Here is a 22187-nt window from a genome sequence, read left to right on the forward strand (position 1 = left end):
GGTTAGTCACCTGAGGTGGTACTGTGGTGGTTTGGTTGCTAGCAACCTGGCAGGCCTCTGGAATGGTCTGCCCAGCCTTAAGGTTTGCTGTGTCTAGCACAGGAGGATCCTTTGTGGCTGGTTTTAGGGACCACAGCACCTTGTTGACGGTGTCCACGTAGACACCCAACCTTACCAAAATGTCAGAGCCTATGTAGGTTGCATGTGGTAAGTTTTGGATCACGAGAAACGGGTGAACCAGTTCTCGTTGGTTCCAGTTCAGTTTTAGGTTAATGACTCCTTCAGCGGTTATTACCTGTGAACTACTGGGATCTAATGGAAAGCGGAAAGCTTTTTTAATTAGTTCTAGACCAACGTGTTTGTGAACCAAGGTTTCATAGAAAGCTCGGTTAATTGCTGATTCATCTGTCCACAGAGACAGAACAGCATTGTTGGTGTGGGACCCTTGGATCTCTACACCTTTAGCTACCAGTGGTAGGTAGTGTTTGGTGGACTCTGACTGATCCAGCTCACAGAGGAGGCTGTCTTGTTGGGTCAGAGTTTGGACCACCGGGTGGGTCTCTTTGGTTTCACATGATTTCAGAGGAATACTCACCGGGCTCGTGTCCTCGGCTGAGGAGTCCTTTGTGCCCTCCGCGGTACCTGCTGTTAGGCAGTTTGGGTTACACTCAGGAGGCATTTGTATTGGCAGTGGTTTGCTCACCTTGGCCCACATCGTTTGATCACTATAATCTATAATCGCGTCGAAGCGATTTATAAAATCCTGGCCAACCAAAAATGGGAATGAGTCAACACGAGACACGTGTACCGGGTGGTATAGTGTCATTCTGCCAACCTGCATGTGAACCATTGCTATAGCTGTCAGGGTTGTCTTCTTCTCTGAGAGACCCTTCATTTCTATAGCACATTCTGTGAGAGGTATTATCCTGTTAACACCGGCAGCGGCTGTCCTCAGCTCCTCGAACAGTTTAGCTGACATAATTGTTATGTCTGCCCCACCGTCCAGGAGTGCTTCGTGTGTGAGGACTCCATCGAGTGTTACTGACAGGCACGCCTTTTTGGCGACCCCCCTTCTGATAAAGTTACACAGAAACCTCTTAGGTTTTTTCTGACGTTTCTTCACACGTTCAGCCTTGTCTGTGTAATCTTGGTTTGTCTGAACCGTCAGCACAGCAGTAGCTGTTTCTGAGTGTTCAGCTTGCGATGACTCGTCATCGTTTGTGTGTGAGTTAACCCCCCCTTCTTCTGATGAGGGGTTGTTGGAGGCAACCACAACAATGTCTTTGTGTGTTTCACCGACATCTGTGATGTTGTCATTTGCGCCCTCAGATGTAATAGTGATTACATCACTGCATAGTGCTCCAGGTTGGTTTCCCGTGTCAGTGTGTTTCAAAGTTCCTAACAACCTGCGTAGTTTCTCTGTCTCTTCCGAGCTCAGAGGTGTAGGGCCTTGTTTCTGGAACCTTTGTGATTTTTTCGCCTCGGTTCGTTTCATCCGAGGTGGGGGACGGTTAGGTACGTCTTTTGGGGGTTCCTTTTCGGACTTCCCCTGATAATATGGGTCCTCTTGGATCCCATATCTTTGCGTCCTACGCACACCCCATTTACGATAATCACGTTCATCCTCTGAAAGAGGAGCTTTTTTGTCCCAGCGTGCACCTTCATGACGCGGTTTGTTAGTTTAAAAAGACTGCTTTTTCTCGCCTTTCTTAGGAGGGGGAGGCGATGCATGCCGTCCTTCCAATTCTAGCGAGTGGGGTTTAACCTTTACACCAGGAAACACCTCTATGGGCGTCTTAGCATGAGAACATGCCTCAAACACATTCACAGCACACTGTTTAATCTCATTGATGGATTTTTCTTTGAAATTTGCCATCATTTGTACTGACAATTTAATGTCAGTGTGGAGATTTTTGCTGAAAACAAATTTAAAACCTTCTTCTTCCTCCATTCCGGTTTCATTCCTGTAACCAAAATAAGCTTGGAAGATTCTTTTGTAATAAACCTTTGGCTGTTCATGCTTCCCTTGCGTGACCTTGTCAGCAGCTGGGAAACCAGCAGGTCCCGTGCAGGGGTCGTACTCTCTGATCAAAGCTTCACACAGAAGGTTGTAATCCCTTCTCATGGCATCAGGTTGACGCTCGATGAAGGTGAACACCTCTCTGTCCGAAGTGAGCCTTATCAGACTGATTTTATCCTCAACCGTAGCATTAGGATAACCACTCAGTCTGAAATCAAGGTCTTTGAGATACGCTTTTGTTCCAGTTGAACCCATTGGACCAGGTACAAAGCGTTGAACATGTTTTGAGATTTTTTGCAAATCATCTATTGAAAGAGGAGGTTTCAATGGTCTCTCTTGCCTGTTTAGTAGTGGAATTCTGTTCAGGTCTGTCCCTACTACTTCAGGTAAGGGTGGAGGTGTGTGTGATGTAAGGAGATTTGGGTCTGAAGCCCAGTGTGTCCCCACATTCTGTCCATGCCTCTCACCATATTTCCTTTCTGCATGGTAAAGTTGTGTTTTAAGCGCGTCTATCTCAGATTTGTATCCGCTCAGAGCATTTGATGCTTCTTGCAACTGTTGTTGTAGAGCATCGTTGTCTGAGCACAACTTTTGGTACATGATCTCCCTTTCCTTCAATTTCTCCTCATATGAGTGAGCTTGTAAAGTAAGGTAATTCTGTGAGAGGTCCCTCTCACGTTTTAACTCATCTTTGCAGTGGTACAATCGTGAAACCGTTTCCTCGTACTCCTCTTTTAATGAAGAGTATGTCATGGAAACCTGTTCTTAGACTTTCTTGGCTTCAGTGAGTGATGCATTCAGTGACTGTACTTGGCTATTCAGTGAATCAATTTCTGCACGTGTGTCTTGCTGTGACTGAATCATCTGTTCAAGATGTTTCTTAGTGAGGACCTCGTGTTCACTTTTAAATTGAAGGAAGCGTTCTTCAATTTCCTGAACCACCTCTTTTTCGCTGTTTAACCTTATCTCAAGGTCGTCAGCTTTGTTTACCACTGCATAGAATGATGCTTTCAGTAAAAGCGCCAATTTTGCCAGCTTTTCATAGCTTGACTTTGGTCTGTCTGTAGAGGTCACACTCTCTGCAACCTCCTTCAGCTTGTCCAGTAACTCTTTTGAGTTCATGCTGTCCACCTGTTCACCATATGGATGTAAGGAGTCTGTGAGCAGCGTCAACGCTCCCTCTAAACAGTCCTTCATCTCACAAGGATCAAAATCCTTTTCTGTCACACCTGCCATGGTTATTCACTGTGTAGCTCTTATCTGGTTAAACAGTTGCCAACTTCAGATTATTTTAACAGGTAAATATTTGTATTCAAGTGTCATGTGAGTTTCACACACTTTTTAGCTCTGGATTCATTCAACAGTACTGTGTAAGCCACTTCTTCAAATGGATGGGCACCTATTCGTAGGTTTTACCCCAATTCATGAATATTTTTAAGTAAATGCCTCTCTGGCAGTGTTACTTAATGTGCTTAAATCAAACAGATACTAGATCACCAAGCTTCTCAGTGTTATTTACTCTAAAGCACTTAACATTAAATAAACCTGCAATTTTTCTAAAAGTTTCACAGCAACTTTAGTTTTTCAAATGCTTTTTAAGCAGTTTTATCCCAGAAATTCGCTATTTTAACAGTTACTCATAAACCAGGTCGTGTTAACAAAAAGAAAAAGAAAAACAAATGAGGAATTATCAGTCTCCCCTTCAGGAAAACTGTTATACTCCTCTTTCAACAGCAGGTGGTGGTGTAAGCTTATTTATACCAGCAGGAGTCTATGACAACTTCCTGTGGATCGTTCTGTTGACATCCGGTTGTTAGCCGCTTAGCTTAAAATTAGCATCAGCAAAACTTCGGTCAAATCAACATTTCTGAACGGATTTAAAGCTTAAACGTGGTATTGTTTCAACAAGCACAACTTTTTTGCATGAAACATGAGTTTTGTGGGACATGTGGCAGCTCCATTTAGCGATTTTAAACACAGTGGAGGCTTTGGTTGAACCGAGACTCATTTCCGGGGTCACGTGACTGAATCAACCAATCATCAGACACAGCAGCGGGGGTGGGTTTTACAACCTGACATCAGAGGAAGTGACGACAGACACGTCACTCGTCTCTCAGCGAATCAGGGCGTTTCAAACAGCGGTTTTCAGCCAATGACAGATCGTTTTTTCAGCTAGCGTGTTAGCGATTAGCCTGAAAAAGTCCAGTCAACTTTCGTCATTAAAACTGTCAAAATACACAATTTTCTGTTAAAAATGTGACGAATAAACTCTCAAAAGCTTACTGAGACTGCGCTCAGTTCAAAAACGTCTCTCCAACCATTTAAAACAACTCGTTCAAACTTATCAGAACCGAGCGAGCGAACCGGGTCTGAGCCGAACCCCCTGTCTGTTTAAACAGAATCCACGTTTCTCACAGCTTATTAGCTCTGTCACATAACAGATGTACATTTCAGCTTTAAAATGAAACACATTGACGTTATTTCAGCTTTCAAAACACCACAACTGTGAACTTTCTCTGAACACCACAGCTGCAAAACGCTGCGTTTCACACAGCAATCTGGTCACTTCCGGTTCCTCTGAGAACTTCCTGATTGGTCGAAACGAACCAACAGGGTGTGGTCTTAGTGATGTAAGAGGTTATTAAAAGTCAAGGAGAAAGATTAGGTTGTTTTAAGAACAGACAGAAAGATGTTTTGAAGAAACAGAGACTTTTGGAGCCAGTTCCCTCATATCTGTCTGAAAAAGTTAAACATGACATTTCTTTCCAGTAAACATGTAGTTGACCGAAACTTGACTTTTGACCGACTTACAACTTGCTCATTTCAGACAGAAAATCAAAATGCATAATTAATCTTGTAACAAACATTAACTTGATTTCTACTTTGAATGAGGATTAAAAATCATTTATACTGTTTCACAGTTGATTTAAAATGAGTAGTTCACTTCAACATTTAAAAATGATTTGAACTAAACACACTTTTGATTATCAAGACATTTGTAAAATAGTAATGATAATAAAAAAGAGAGTGTTCTTTCAATTGATCAGTGCAGGACACTTAGAAAGTCTCTGGATGAACTTAATTTCGTGTTTCTGGACTCAAATCAATGAAATGACAGTTCTTGTCCCAGGAAGGCCCTCAGGGCCAGATTTGACCTGAGACTTAGTTCACTACATTTGATAGAAAGGGAAGTTTGGAGATAGGTCTGTAGTTTTCAGGCATCGAAGAATCCAAATTTGGCTTTTTTTGCAAAGGACAAACAATAGCAGTTTTAAAATAGTGTGGGACAGTGCCAGAACAAAGAGAGGAATTTATCACTTGTACAACACTGGGGCCAATACAGGTAAAAATATATTTAAAAAGCGACGTAGGAAGGACATCAAGGGGACTCGATTGAGAGTGTCATATGACCCATTAAATCTGAGATGTCCTTAATTGAAACTGGGGTAAAAAAGGACCACTTATCAGGAGTCAGTGACAAAGGAGCCAGTAAAAGGGAAGATGAAGGACAAATACTGGCCCTAATGCTGGAAACTTTATCAATAAAATAATTTAAAAACCGATTGCAATCTGCATACGTAAAAGCACTTTGAGACAAGAATGCTGGAGAGACAATGTTCTTGATTGTATCAAATAAAATTTTTGGATTTCATCCTTTGGAATTGATGAGATTAGTAAAATAACGAGCTCTGGCAGTCTTGAGCATCTCATTTAGAGAGCTGATCAGATCTTTAAGATGTAGTCTATGAACCACCAACCCAGTACGTTTCCACAGACGTTCAGTTTTACGACATGTTCTCCTCAAACTAAGGATTTCATTGTTGATCCACGGACAGCTAGTGCGTTGGACAGTGCTTTGTTTCACTCTAGAGCTTCATTCTAGAGCCGTTTCCCATTGATCCGGGCTGAGGTGATAGAGCGTCAAGTCGCCAATGTGTATGGTTGTTCCCTGAGGGACATCGATCCACATTGTCTTGTCCGGTAAGACCAAGGGTCTATTGGCCTCGGCGTGTTCATAGGCTATGATCGTCTTCCGTTGGGGAGTGTTAACCATCCACCGTGAACCGACTCTTTCCACCTGAGTGGCTGTCACTTGCCTTCACGGTGTTATGGTTGTTGCACATTTTCAATCTCTCGCAATGGGTGTAATACCACAAATACCTGCGGCATTGTGCCAGATGAAGGGCTTGCTCGGACACAGATAATGTATCTCATGAGTGGGAGTACACATCTGGAGATTTGGAGCTAAATAGACAGTGGGGTTACTATCGTGATAAGCAACGACCTGAGGGGTGTTGATTTTGACGTATTTATCACCGTGCCAATTTCCAACAATAACGACATCCTTGAGTCTGTAGATGCCATTCGCAGGGATGATCTGTAGGTTGATAACGAATGCAACTTCACGCGCCTTGTGCCTGACGTGAATTGGGATCGCGCTACCGAGAGCATAAGCCAGGTGAGCCTGGATTGGCCTTACTTTTTCGTTTGTGGCGGAACTAAGGATGTCACTCACCATCTGTAGGGAGACGAGATAGGGTGGGATCCTGCTGGTGGCTAAAGTATCAACCGACGAGCTGATGTCTCTAAACGTGTCCGTGAGGATCTTATCTATCAGGTGTACGACGGCGAAGTCCATTTCTACGTCACGTTTTAGTTCACTAACGATGTTCGCAAGGGCCTTAATTTCCCGCGTGTGGGTATTCGATACTAAGATAGTATCTTTTACCGTTTTAGTCACCTGTGTGAATTGTGTTTGTTGTTGATCCATCTGTGTTTTAATCCATGGGATCTCTGTCTCGATTTCATTCACATGTTGTTTCAAGGATGTTATACTGACGGCGTTGACTGCTGATAAGCCTAGGCTAAACAATGATCCGAGAGAGGAGGTAGCAAGAAGAAGCCCAGCAATGCTACGCTTCTACCGATTATGGGTTCCACTCACTTCCTCTTGAGTGAGAGTGAACTTATGTAACTGCTTCAAAATGTGTTAGATTTCCTCGTTTGCATTTTGGATTGGTAATGTATACCATAGTTTGTTGAACCATTCGTCTTTGATGTCAATGTGCTGTTTGATAACAGTGTAGGGATCGAAACAGACGAAGACCTTCTGTGTGTGAAGACGACAGTTCGTGATGAGCAGTCCAGGTTGATCCCTAAGAATTATGCCAGAGGTGGGTCCAAAGGTCACCACCTCGGCTTGTCCGAGGTGGTGACCTTTGGATGGTTCCCAAGAGGGTGAGAATTAACAGAAGTAGTCCAACCCAGTCGATCTGGAGGTCGGACCACAGGAATGCAATGCCTCTACTTTGCAGTGTTGCTCTGTGGAGTGGTCTGGGTGGCTGACTCTGGCCACAGACCAGGCACCCTTTAATATAGTTCTTGACATCCTTTTTCATTCCAGGCCAATAAGTAACTTGTTTTAATGCTTTCAGTGTGGCGTTATCTCCCTTGTGTCCTACGGACGGGAGGTCATGCGCATGAACTAACATCACCCCCCTGTGGTCATGGGGGACCACGAACACGGTTGAGGACGTCGGTCCATGAGCAAAAGTTAGGATGCCCTTGAGTAGTTTTAGCTGTTAGCGCAACTGAAAGAGGGCTTTAAGGTCTGGATTGGAATCCAGGTCTGCTTCGGACGGAGAGTTTTTCTCTGGGTCAGTCAAGTACAGCATCATCGAGTTTATTGCAGGATCCAACTTCTGAAGTTGGATGATGTCTGGGTCAGTCAGCACGGGTTGTACAGAGACTGTGTTGTCAGCCGGCTTGGCTGTAGCCTGTGCACGTGTGACTGCCATTACCTCGGCTGTAGGTTGTACGGACAGAGTTGCGAGCAGCCAGGAGGGGTCAGAGGACCTCTGAGGGCTGTCCACGGCTCCGTCCTTGATAGCTGGTTCATCTGTCCCCGGCGACAGTACAGCATCTTTGGTGTGGGATCCTTGGATCTCTATACCTTTAACTACCAATGATAGGTAGTATCCGGTGGGCCCTGACTGTCTCAGCTCGCAGAGGAGGCTTTCTTGTTCAGTCAGAGTCGGGTTCACCGGTTGGGTGTTTTCGGTTCCACATGCTTTTGAAGGATAACTTACCAGGACTGTGTTCTCTGTTGAGAGGTCCTCTGTACCTTCTGCAGTGCCTGCTGTTGGGCAGTCTCTGACTGTCTCAGGAGGCATGAGTATTGGCAGAGGTTTGCTCACTCTGGAGGGACTCTTCCTCTGGCTTGCTCATATGAGCTCTTTGCTGAGCAGAAATCACGTCAAATTTATTTAGAAAGTACATTTAAAAATAGCAGTTAACAAAAGTATTTACCAATAAAAATCAATGGTACTAATTTAATGAATATTTACCACATTCTACCAGTACCATTTGACTTCTGGTCACATGACCTAGATAAGACTGGGTTTTACCGGTAATTTAAAAAAAATAATAATTTCAATTACATAGGTGTTTGGCCCTGGTCTGTCCAGTGATTATGCTTAGTTATTGTGTTCATTTTGAAGGTATAATGGTTGTAACCATGAGTCAGACAGCAAAGCTTCATGAAGACGTGAAAATCTTGCAGTCTGAGTGTGGATTGAAAGCAAGCTATATTCTGTGAAAAGCCATCATTTTGCTGATTCTTGTACTACAAGAAAGCTGCACACAACCGGAGCAGACTGGTCACAGATTCTGAATAGTGGATGCCCATGGCTTAATAACCGTAGTGTCTTATTTATGTACAAAATTATCCATCCATCATCTTTACCCGCTTATTCCATTTTGGGTCACGGGGGTCACTGGTGCCCATGTCCAACAATCACTGTGTGAGGGGCGGGGTACAGCCTGGACGGGTCGCAAGTCCATCACAGGGCCACATAGAGACAAATGACACAAACAACCATTCACTCTCTCACTCACACCTAGGGACAATTTAGAGTTACCAATCAGCCTAACATGCATGTTTTTGGTCTGTGGGAAGAAACCGTTGTACCCGGAAAAAACCCACGCATGCACGGAGAGAACATGCAAACTCCACCCAGAAAGGCCCCTGGACCGGGGTTTGAACCAAGGACTTGCTCGCTGAGAGGCAGCAGCTCTACCAGTTGCGCCACCGTGCTACCCTGTACAAAATTATGATTTATCTTATATTTAATAAATGTGGCTTAGACATAGGTGTGTTCCAAAGTCCCAGAAATATGGTACTTTCTTTTCCTTTCTCCAAATATAACACTTTTCATTTAAACCAACAATAACACTTTTCATTTAAACCAACACTTTCTATTTTGGTCTTATCCGTCCACAAAACATTCTTCCTATAGCCTTCTGGCTTGTCCACGTGATCTTTAGCAAACTGCAGATGAGTAGCAATATTCTTTTTGGAGAGCAGTGGCTTTCTCCTTAAACCCCGCCATGCACACCATTGTTGTTCAGTGTTCTCCTGATGATGGACCCATGAACATTAACATGTGAGAGAGGTCTTCAGTTGCTTAGAAGCTACCCTCGAGTCCTTTGTGACCTCGCCAACTATTCCACACCTTGTTCTTGGAGGGATTTTTGTTGGACGACCACTCTGGGGGAGGGTAACAATGTTCTCAAATTTCTTCCATTTCTACACAGTCTGTCTGTAGATTGGTGGAGTACAAACTATTTAGAGATGGTTTTCAAACCTTTTCCAGCCTGATGAACATCAACAGCTCTTTTTCTGAGGTCTACAGAAATCTCCTTTTTTCGTGCCATGATACAATTCCACAAGCATGTTGTGAAAAGCAGACTTTGATAGATCACTGTTCTTTAAATCAAACAGGGTGTCCACTCGCTCCTGCTCATCATCCCATTGATTTAAAACACCTGACTCTAATTTCACCTTTAAACTAACTGCTAATCCTAGAGGTTCACGTACTTTTGCCACTCACAAATATGTAATATTGGTTCATTTTCCTCAATAAATAAATGACCAAATATATTTTTTTGTCGCATTTGTTGAACTGGGTTCTCTTTTATCTACTCTTAGGACTTGTGTCTCACTGACTTGTTGCTCACACAGACGCATGTTCATGCTGCTGTTGTTTGGCGTATTGTTTTTGTACTGCTCAGTGTATTCTTAGTTTAGCATATTTCTTAGTTCTTATCTTAGCTCTTACTACTGTTTTTCTGTACAATTTTTGCTTTTGTTGGATGTAGCTGGGACCCTTTGTACACAATTTCATTCCGCGAATGACAAATAAAGAAAACTTGACCTTGTGTGAAAATCCATTGATGTTTTGGGTCATATTTATTCAGAAATATAGAAAATTATAGAGTTCACAAACTTTTAAGCATCACTGTAAATGCTCCCTGAGTTCATAAAACCAACTAGAGTCATATTTTGGTGTATTTTGGTGAGTTTCAGCACTTTATAGTTTGATACTGCAGACTGAAGAGGGTTGCAGACATTCTCACAGCGTGTGAAAAGTTTCACGCAGTGTTTAATTCCTAAATGTGTAGAATGTGGTTCTTTGTTCATACCAAAGGCCCCCAGTGAGCAGAGAGTTGAGGCAGCTGCAGAAAAATGTTAGATAATTTTAGCTTGTCAGCATCACAACAGTTGGGTTCTGCTGAGCTTCATAAAATACATTTCCTGTCGTGATTACTTCATCACAACCACTCTAAGGTTTGTCGTTAAACAGCTTATCTTACACAAAGATTAAAACTTTGGAGAAATACTGTGTGGTTGTTGTGCTCCACTGTTTTTTTTTTGTTCTCTTCCAGGATCCCAGCAAGCGTTTTGGGGCTTCGTTGGGTGCCCTTTCAGGGGGCAGGATTTACATTGGCAGGATGTCTCTCATTAACCTGAAGCTGGCTCTGACTGTGGGGATCCGTTTCTCTGCTGTCAGGAGACAGTTTGGGCCCAACGACACAGAGGAGATCCCAGTCTTGGAGTACCAGCTACAGGTGGGAGGGGAAGATCAAATCAAATGAGATACAGTCGGACAAACAAAAGTAAAATGAAATAAAACTAGGATGTGCTAGCATATTTTTAAGGAATACAAATCACTTGTTTGAGTTTTAGATTAAGATAATTTTATGATATATTCATACTGTTGGTCAAACCTTGAAAATAATGTTTGGGAAGTTTTGGGACATATCACACTCAAGTAAATGCCTCTGCTATGAATACATATGTTTAGCTGAAGGTCTGTAAACTGAGTTCGAGCAGAGAACTAAAGCTAGCTTTGGTTGCCATTTAGAATCAGAATGAGTCAGATCAGTTTTACGTTTGCATCTAAAAATTACTTTGTTTTATTAAAATCCGTCCAGTGGTTCATGAGATATTTTGCAAACATACAGATAGGGTTGATTCCAACAGTTAAACTGATTTTGTGTGATCTGTTAGTACTTGGTGTATGTGTTAAGGATGACTCTTTGCTACTACCACACCAAATCTTAGTTCTCTATCTGTAAAAAGTAAATAATTGTTGTTGCATATATTGATTACCTCCTAAGAGCTTCAGTGGCTCTGGAGATATCGATCCTTTTACTTTGGCTCAGACATTTTTCCTTTCCTCTCATAATACTTGTTTAACCACTGACTTCCTGAAAAATGAGATCACTCCCCTTCATTGTAAGATAAAAGATTCCATATGAACGCACGTTAAGAGCTCTGAAGGGAAAGGATCAGTGAATGGGCTGATGGCAGCACTTGGATTGTTAACAGCATATTTGGATCATGTGTTCTAGCAATGGCGCCTGATCCCATACCTGGCAGCAGCATACGCTCTAGAGCACTTCACCAGAACCATCTTTATGAACTATGTTGAGTTCCAGATTGGACAAATGATGAAGGACAACAGTGGCAGACAGGTGAGTAAAGATTTGGCTTGTCCACAGCTGTCCTTGTTTGCAGTTTATTAATATTTCACTCTTATGTGTTTGACAGGCAGATATGGGCAGGGAGATCCATGCTATAGGATGTTGTAGTAAACCGTTAGGCTCTTGGATTGCTCAAAAGGGCATCCAGGAGTGCAGGGAAGCCTGTGGAGGACATGGATACTTGGCCAGTCAGTCTGAAATACTCTCTCACACACACACACACACACACCTAAATCCCGTTGTGGCCAAACTGGCATTACTTTGTGTTTTGCAGTGAATCGTCTGGGTGATCTACGAGATGATAATGACCCAAACTGTACTTATGAAGGTGACAACAATGTGTTGCTGCAACAGACCAGCAACTACCTGCTTAGCCTTTTCCATGCCAAAGTCCACAGTGAGTCTACTGGTGAGTCATCATTCTGTGTGTGTTTGTATACTTATGTGCTGAGAAGTTTTTCACCAGTAGAGATAATATTAAACTAGAGAATTTACATTTCCTGGAAAAATACAATGTGCATGTTTTTGCTAAATGATTTTGCTGAAATTTGCTGAAGAAGCTGAAAGCTAAAATAAAAAAATATTTTATTTAAGGTAAACATGGCAAAAGACTAGTTATAGGCTAAAAGTAGCAAAATGCTAGCACAATAAGGGAAAACTAGATAGCTAGCTAAGAGCAAGAAGTAGAAAAAAATAATTAGCCAAAGGTACCAAAATGCTAGCATAAAGTAGAAAAATACTACTATTTAGCCAGAAATAGCAAAACACTAGCAAAAAGCAGGAAAATGCTAGCTTAGAGTCAGAAATAGCAAAGAGTTAAAATAAATGAATAAATAAAAAGCAGAAAACTCCCATAATTAGACAAATGTAGCAAAACATTCTCAATGCAGAAAAAAGGCTAACTTACTACCAGAAGCAGCAAACTGTTAACTCAAAAGGAAAACACTAGTATTTAACCAGAAGTAGCAAAAGGAAAATGCTAGCTAAAAGCCAGAAGTAGCAAAATGTTTATAGTAAACAGAAAAACGCTAGCTAGAACAAAAATAAGGGATAATCTAGTAGAACACTAGAATATGTTGGATACATGCTAAAAAATATAAAATCATTAGCAAAGTGCAGGACAAAATTAGCATTAGCTGAATTTGTAGCAGTAGAGCTAGCTTTACTAGAATAAGCCATGGTACAAGTACCATTAACAGAATTAGCATTAAGAGAACAGAATTAACACTGGTACGGTATAATTATTAAAACCAGGTCAAAATTTGCATCAACTGGATGTAGGAGGGACAAGATGGTGGCAGCATGCTAGGGTGTGCTTTAGCTCAGGCTCCTACCTTTGCTACTTAAGAACTGCCTTTTCTGAGGATATCCTCGCTGCTTAAACATTGGATGCTCCAGAATTCTGCATTGTTGTGTGACTGACTCGGTAGAGCTAAAGAATGGAATAAAAATTGACGAAATATAAGACTATGGGTTCTGTGGCCGCTGGGCCGGACATGTCTCAGGTCACGGTACATCTAAAGACGGGGGCTCGGCTCCGCTCTCACCAGGTTCCAGAGAGATGGACGTGTTGGCCCTGAAGTCAGACATTCTGGCTTCAATAAAAGCAGAAATTTCAGCGATGATTAGATCGGCGATGAAAGTCGCCCTCGCAGATGATCTCGCCTTTATTAAAGTGAACTTAAAGAAGTGAGAGCAGAGGTGGCTAACAGCATCATGGCATTCAGAGCAGAAATTGACCAGGTGAAACTGAGTGTTAAGGATGTTGAGAACGGACCGGAGAGGCTGAAGTCGTCCTTGGCTCAGTTCTGTTCTGGTCCGGTTCCGTCAGGCACCACCGCGGCCAACAGCAAGCCCCATGGAGGTGGACGATCCTTCGGTGAAAGGTAATGGGCTGCCCGCTGAAGTTGAGACCGGCTCTGTTTGGGATGAATTCCTCCACAGCCCAGCTCGGTTCTGGTCCAATTCAGGTCAACTTCCCCCACACCGACTGCAGAAATCCACGAGGAGCCAGTCCAACAGAAAGCCAGCAAAATACCACACACCAATCCTGGTCAGAACCCAGCAGAACCACCAAGGTCTGGATGAAGAATTCGGTTGGGATCTGGAGAGGGAAAAAAAGGACCTTCGGACAACTAGGCTGCGCTCGGATTGACTGGTGGGGTGGGAGCGGCCGGTCCTGGACCAAAATAATTTTTCGGATGGTCCCATCCGGCTCTCTGAGTCAACTGAACACGGAATTCGGTTGGAAGAGGGACCAAGTTTTAGTCCGGCTCGACAAACGGGTTAGTTTGATGTTATGGGCTGCAGAGAAGCCAGGGGAGCTGCCTTCCATCAGCTTACCTTACCGGAAGAATGTCTAGCGACAAGGTTAGAATGCTTCCTGGACGCCTCCCTGGTGAGGTGTTCCAGACACGTCCCAACGGTAGTAGACCCAGAGGAAGACCCAGGACACGCTGGAGGGACAATATTTCTCGGCTGGCCTGGGAACGCCTCGGGATTCCCCCAGAGGAGCTGGCCCAAGTGGCTGGAGAGAGGGAAGTCTGTCAAAATACTAGTAAATACTAGTAGCAAAATACTAGTTTGCTAATATCACTCAACCCTCTGTGAATAGTAAACAGCCATCAGTGTGCTAATGATCCATTGTTAGGCTGATGGTCCTTCTTGACCATGTGAGCAGCTGGTTTTGGTTGTCAGTAGCAAACTGATTGAGCCACTCTGACAAGGTGCTATTTAAGAGACTGAGCTGAATACAGCACCTCAGACTGAGGAAGTCTTTCGGATGAAAGACGAAACGTATCTACATTTTTTTTGCTTTGTTTTGTTTTTTGTTTTTTTGAATGTCCAGAGGACCAGATTGAACTTTTTTAGATAGCTGAATTTTGATTTGATTTATAGTCAGAGCCTATTAGGAACTGTTCTCAGCTACCAACACGCCAAATCTCAGCTGAATAACTGAAAATGGCAGAGTTATCTCAGTTTTTCTATAAAACAGCTGAATAGTAGCTAAAGAAATCTAGAAAGAAGCTTAAATTTCCAAAAGGAAGTGGAAAGAGCTTAATTGTGCCCACTAAGGCTCAAGTAGGAATAAATTAGAACAATAAAGTTGAAATTATCAGAGAAAAGCTGAAATTCGCTCAAAACAGCTGAATAGTAGCTAAAACAAACAGAAAGAAGCCCATTTCCTGAATCTTTGACATTGCCTTCCGTCCATGTCAGTACTAGTCCAGCTCCATGTCATACAAGTATACGTGAAATCCGACCTTCCAGACAGGAGTTATTGTGACTTCCTGTTTTGTTGCAAATGTTTGACAAGCACTTCATATATGCTTTTCCACATGTCGTGTGGTAATCAACAGTTACAGTTTCAGTTTTATAACGTATGCCCCTTTTCCAATGTCTTGGCGCGGGTCGGATATTTCCGGCTTGATGTGTGTTTGAGGTCTTTTCCATAGTTCTTGGGACCGGCTCACCTCCCAGAATTCTGGCCCGGCTTCTCAAGGGGTCCAAGCGAGCCGAGCCGTGACGTCAGAAACACTGTCTGTCACTGATTGGTCGGGGGGAGGAGTCTGTGGAGTCTTTCCAAGCAACCCGATCTGCCATTTTTCTCTACCGCCTGCCATTAGCGATAACTCGAGGAGCATATCTTTTAGTATTTTGAAGCTATACAAAAACAATAATATCAAAGCTGTGGTCAAATGCAGAAGTGCAGGTGTTGTTGTGCTTCGTGGCCGACGAAAAAAGTCAAAGCGAGCTAGATGGAGCAGTTGGAGGGTGGTTTGGACACGGCCACTGCTCTACTTGAATCATTTATAGAAGATGGTGAGTGTTTTCTAACTTTAAACATATTTTAAGTTACTCATCCCATCGGTTCTGAACATATTTTTAACTAACAAAAGAGGCTGACGCCATAATAGGACAACATCGGTGCTACGATGCTAAGCTAATTTGCATAAACGCTAACTGTCCTCTGGTCCCGTTTCTCACTGTATTTTATCCAGAACGTATTTCAGCACGTGACAGTTCGTCTCTAAACTCCACATTAAACCCTCCAAGCCTCCTGGCTTCTGTCCCTGCTCCATCAGTGGAGTCTACACCTGACAGAGCTCCATCACAGCCCACCTGCACGTCACAGAGCAGCACAATGCTGCAGCCTTCTGTGCTTGGTAAGAACAGATGCAACATGTTCCACATCACTTTATTTGTGCCGATAAGGACTTGCTTTTATTTTATTTTTAAAGTAAAAATATAAAATGTTGAATAAATACTGAATATTCACCACTTGTTGAACATGTGGTGGGATGAAATAAATTATGTATACAGGGTCCCAGTTACAGACAACAATAAAATGTAAAAGAAAAACAGTAATAAGATCTAAGATATGAACTAAGAAAAATATCAACTAAAACACTTCTACTAATAATACACTAAACACTAATAGCAGTAAACAATCAAAACAATACGTCAAACAGCAACAAGCGTCTACCCCTCTGGAGATGTGGAGAGCGTCGACCCCTCTGGAGATGTGGAGAGCGTCAACCCCTCTGGAGATGTGGAGAGGTGAGGAGCGTCAGCCGGGACCCCCTCGGAGTAGGAGAGATGAGGAGCGTCAGCCGGAACCCCCTCGGAGTAGGAGAGATGAGGAGCGTCAGCCGGGACCCCCTCGGAGTAGGAGAGATGAGGAGCGTCAGCCGGGACCCCCTCAGGAATGGCTGAAAAAGGAGTCTTTAGAGTCTCTATTTCTGTTAGCAAAAAATCATATTCTGGGAGTAAAGAAAGGCCTGGGACAGAAAGTAAAAAATCCTTCATCTGGGTCAAAACTAAATCAAAAGAGGATGGGTTTCTTTTTGCAGAACTAAACAGTTTGAGAATAGTCTGATTAATATTAGAAATATCCTCAGGGGAAAAAAAAGGAAGGTCAGTGTGAGTGGGTGTGGTGACGGGTGCCGCCCCCACCGGAACCTGGGAGGTGAGGCGGCGGGACACGCCCCCACGGAGTCACAAAGAAAACTCTCCGGAGGTACGGCCAGGCTGGGTCGAACAGCTGCGGCGCGGAGTGACGGTGAGAGGCCGGATTCCGCGCCCACCAGGAACCTGGAAGGTGAGGCGACGGAACCCGCCCCTGTAACGTCAACCGGACCGGACTTACCGAACCGAGCAGGAGTGGACCGGAGCTCCCGCGGGACGCTGGATCTCGCCCCCACCGGAAACCTGGGAGGTGAGGCGGCGAACCCCGCTCCCACGAAAACACCGGAACCAGCTCTGAAGTTCTGCTCGGCAGCGACCGGGCCGGTCGCCGCAGACTGCCTCCGGAACCGTCCACCGCGGCGACGGCGGCGGGATGGTGGATGGACGGAGAAGGAGAGGAGCTCGTCCATCAGGCACGAGGAGGGAAAAAAAGAAAAAAGGTGAGTGTGCCGAGTGAGAACCCTGCCCGCTGGGTTCTGTTCTGGTCGGGTCGTACTGTTAGGATTTGAGGTCGGAGCGAACCCAGAGTGCAGAACAGGGACTCAGCTCGGCAGATATACAAAAATAGGTTTTTAATGTTAACTGAAAAGTACAAAATAAATAAGCTGACGGGGCAGCAAAACTTACATAAACAAGGAGGGAGGCACGGGGAACTCAGGAGACACGGGGAACTCGGGAGACACGAGGAACTCGAGTAACCAGGAAGAAAAGGAGAGACTCAGGAGACTCAAGGAAGCGCACCCAACGAAGACGACCCGACAAAGGACAAGACAGAATAGGGTGACTTAAATACAAGGAGAAGACGAGACATGATGAAAAACAGCTGGGACGAGACACAGGTGGCAACAATGGAACTAATGAGGAGCACGAGGGAAACAGACACACCGGGCCACAGAAAAGTAACATCCTTACAACACACACATATGTAGATTGGCAGTTCACACCTAAACACCTTAACAGTAGGTCTTTGTTCGATGTGGATATCCTAACTGGGCTTTTGTCAAGTCAGCGAGGAAATCTACAAAACACACTAATAAACAGAAAAAGGACAACGGCAGACGTAAAAACATTGTCATCCCTTATGTTGCTGGAGTATCAGAGAAATTCAGAAGGATCTTCAACAAACACAAGATCCCAGTACATTTCAAACCCAGCAGGACTCTCAGACAGAGGCTGGTCCACCCTAAGGACAAAACACCCATACACAAACAGAGTGGTGTAGTGTATGCGGTCCAGTGCAGCGAGGACTGTCCAGACCTCTACAGTGGAGAAACTAAACAACCTCTTCACAGACGCATGGCTCAACACAGGAGAGCCACGTCCTCTGGACAAAATTCAGCTGTTCACCTCCACCTCACAGATTAGGGACACTCTTTTGAGGACCAAAATGTGCACATTTTGGACCGAGAACACAGATGGTTTGAGAGGGGGTGAAGGAAGCAATTTATGTAAAAAGAGAAAAGTCGTCTCTTAACAGAGGAGTAGGCCTTAGATTTCCACTTTCAAAAACATATAATGCAACTTTAAGACTGATTCCCAGACAGTTTTCACACTTGATGGGAACAGAGGGGCCTCTTCTGTGAATTAGATGAACAAAGACCTACTGTTAAGGTGTTTAGGTGTGAACTGACAATCTACATATGTGTGTGTGTCTTATGTGTGTGTGTGTCTTATCTCACTCAGCCTTATAACCTGAATCCCTTACTCACTGCTCTTTGAATTGAGAAAGCTCCTCGGATGAGGAGCGAAACTTCTTTTGTTACAAATAAAGTCCAGTTGTTTTTGTATTGAATGCTTTTTGAATTCATGTTGCTGTGTTCATTCGTGCTCATCTGTTCACACAGACTCATGTCCATGCTGCTGTTTGACGTATTGTGTTTATTGTTTTTATGCTATTAGTGCTTAGCATATTTTTAGTTTATATTTTTCTTAAGTTCATATCTTAGATCTTATTACTGTTTTTCTTTTACATTTTATTGTTGGATGTAACTGGGACCCTGTGTACATAATTTTGATCCACCACATGTGGTGCGAATGACAGTAAAGAATATCTGTATCTGTATAATACTTTCTGATTCATATATCCATTGTTATTATTATATTATTTTCATTATTTTTAAATCAATTTATTATTCATTTTCTTATTTTATCAGTTTCTTATTATTAATATAGCTATTTTGTTAGCAGCACCCTTCTTTGTTTTATGCATTTATTCAATAACAGTATGTAGCTTGAATTAACCACCTTTTTCTTCTTTCTAGTCAAGAGAAAAGAGTCCGGTAAAGAAAAGTCTTATTTCATCACTGAATGAACATGAAGAACTGAACCGGACACAGCAGGAACAACACTTCTGTCTTCTTCTGGATGAAGCCCGTGAGGCAAGAGATAGACAGATAGACAAGCATTAGTTGGATGCAGTATTTTTTATATTTCTGTACATTTTTCACTTGTTACTTTTCCTATTAAATAATTTTTTTCTTAAGTGGTGTCCTTGAACATTAAATTTTCTAAACAAATTTTACAATGTTAAGTGTGTATAGTATTTGTTTAAATCCATACTGGAAGTTGAGAAAAATTTTCAATTGCATTTGATCTTTAATGAGTCCTAAGAAAAGATTGCCAGAATCTGCTCAACTGTTATTATGCTATATATATTTTTTTGGTTCTAGGATGAAGTCAGACAAAAACAGTCAAAAATTCAGAAAAGACAGTTATCGTTTATCGGCCATACAACTGTGGCCCAAGAGATTCAGCTGAAAGCCCTGGTGCACCTTTTATTTGAACCTGCAGAGATTTGAACAGCTGATCTGAAGCAAACAGGCAGGTGTTCAACTGATCTGACCAAACCTGCTGTGTTTGATGGTCTCCTCCTTCACTATCCATCCATTATTTTCTGCTTCTGGGTCATGGGGGAGCAGCTTTACCAGGGCCATCAACCATCCATCCATCCATCATCTTCTGCTTCCGGGTCGCAGGGGCAGCAGCTTTACCAGGGTCCTCATACATCCATCCATCCATCCATCCATCCATCCACCCATCCATCCATCCATCCATCCATCATCTTCTGCTTCCGGGTCGCAGGGGCAGCAGGTTTACCAGGGAGGCACAGACATCAACAGCCACCTCTTCAACTCTTCTAGGAGGACCCCAAGGCATTTGCAGACCAACTGACTATTTATTAAGTAATATCCTGATGCATTCTCAATAATTCAGGTAGAAAATTTAAAAAAAGTTATGTCTGGTCCTCTGGACATTCACAAAACAAACAATAAATTTTATAATAAATAAACAATAATTTTTTTTAACAATATTTTCCCCTTCCCATGGGCTCACCACCTGTGGGAGGGGCCAAAGGGGTCGGGTGCAATGTGGGATGGGTGGTGGCCGAGGGCGGGGACCCTGGCGGTCTGTTCCTCGGCTACAGAAGCTGGCTATTGGGATGTGGAATGTCACCTCACTGGTGGGGAAGGAGCCTGAGCTGGTATGTGAGGCTGAGAGGTTCCGGCTAGAAATAGTCGGTCTCACCTCTACGCATGGCTCGGGCTCTGGAACCAGTTTCCTTGAGAGGGGCTGGACACTCTTCCACTCTGGAGTTGCCCCTGGTGAGAGGCGCCGAGCAGGCGTGGGCATACTTATTGCCCCCCAACTTGGTTCCTGTGTATTGGGGTTCACCCCAGTGAATGAGAGGGTGGCCTCCCTCCGCCTACGTTTGGGGGGATGGGTTCTGACTGTCGTTTGTGCTTATGCACCAAACAGCAGTTCAGATTATCCACCCTTTCTGGAGTCCTTGGAGGGGGTACTGGAAAGTGCACCTTCTGGGGACTCCCTTGTTCTGCTGGGGGACTTCAATGCTCATGTGGGCAATGACAGTGAGACCTAGAGGGGTGTGGTTGGGAGGAACGGCCCCCCCTGATCTGAACCAGAGTGGTGTTCTGTTGTTGGACTTCTGTGCTCGTCATGGATTGTCAATAACGAACACCTTGTTCAAGCATAAGGGTGTCCATATGTGCTCTTGGCACCAGGACACCCTAGGCCGCAGTCCGATGATCGACTTTGTCATCGTCTCATCTGATCTGCGGCCACATGTCTTGGACACTCATGTGAAGAGAGGGGCGGAGCTGTCAACTGATCACTACCTGGTGGTGAGTTGGCTCCGATGGTGGGGGAGGATGCCGGTCAGACCTGGCAGACCCAAACGTATTGTGAGGGTTTGCTGGGAACGTCTGGCAGAGTCTCCTGTGAGACGGAGTTTCAACTCCCACCTCCGGGAGAACTTTGAACATGTTCCCAGGGAGGTGGGGGACATTGAGTCTGAGTGGACCATGTTTCGTGCCTCTAATGTCGAGGCGGCTTACCAGAGCTGTGGCTGCAAGGTTGTCGGTGCCTGTCGCGGCGGCAACCCTCGAACCCGATGGTGGACACCGTCGGTGAGGGATGCTGTCAGGCTGAAGAAGGAGTCCTATCGGGCTTTTTTGGCCTGTGGGACCCCGGAAGCAGCTGATGGGTACCGGCAGTCCAAGCGACATGCGGCTCGGGTGGTTCCTGAGGCAAAAACTCAGGCATGGGAGGAGTTCGGAGAGGCCATAGAGAACGACTTCCGCACGGCTTCGAGACGATTCTGGTCCGCCATCCGGCGTCTCAGGGGGGGAAAGCGGTACGCCACCAACACTGTTTATAGTGGGAGTGGTGTGCTGCTGACCTCAACTCGGGATGTTGTGGGTCGGTGGGCGGAATACTTTGAATACCTCCTCAATCCCACCGGCATGTCTTCCACTGAGGAAGCGGAGCCTGGGGACTCTGGGTCGGGCCCTCCAATCTCTGGTGCTGAGGCCACCGAGGTGGTTAAAAAGCTCCTCGGTGGCAGGGCCCCAGGGGTGGATGAGATTCGCCTGGAGTTCCTTAAGGCTCTGGATGTTGTAGGGTTCTGTTGGCTTACGCGACTCTGCAATATTGCGTGGACATCGGGGGAAGTTCCCCTGGATTGGCAGACCAAGGTGGTGGTCCCCCTATTCAAAAAGGGGGACCGTAGAGTGTGTTCCAACTACAGGGGAATCACGCTCTTAAGTCTCCCTGGTAAGGTCTATTCGGGGTTTCTGGAGAGGAGGGTCCGTCGGATAGTCGAACCTCGGATTCAGGAGGAGCAGTGCGGTTTTAGTCCTGGCTGTGGAATGCTGGACCTGCTCTACACTCTCAGCAGGGTCCTGGAGGGTGCGTGGGAGTTTGCCCAACCAGTCTACATGTGCTTTGTGGACTTGGAGAAGGCGTTCGACCGCGTCCCTCGGGGGGCCCTGTGGGGGGTACTCTGGGAGTATGGGGTACCGGGCCCTTTGATACGGGCTGTTAGGTCCCTGTATGACCGGTGTCAGAGCCT

The 22187-nt window shown here is 44.5% G+C and overlaps 1 protein-coding gene across 1 annotated transcript in view; it reads left to right on the forward strand.

Annotated features, from left to right (window-relative positions):
- acox3 (acyl-CoA oxidase 3, pristanoyl) overlaps nucleotides 1–22187 on the forward strand; it is a gene marked incomplete in the record, with an annotated part of 494152 nt that overhangs the window by 263356 nt on the left and 208609 nt on the right. Inside the window, 4 exon segments of the mRNA XM_037681288.1 lie at nucleotides 10748–10930; nucleotides 11717–11839; nucleotides 11916–12036; nucleotides 12123–12257. Of these exon segments, the coding sequence (XP_037537216.1) occupies nucleotides 10748–10930; nucleotides 11717–11839; nucleotides 11916–12036; nucleotides 12123–12257 (562 nt within the window).

Source organism: Nematolebias whitei, chromosome 1 (genome assembly GCF_014905685.2).
Source record: "Nematolebias whitei isolate Nwh7 chromosome 1, NemWhi1, whole genome shotgun sequence".
In the NCBI taxonomy this organism is placed as follows: Eukaryota; Metazoa; Chordata; class Actinopteri; order Cyprinodontiformes; family Rivulidae; genus Nematolebias; species Nematolebias whitei.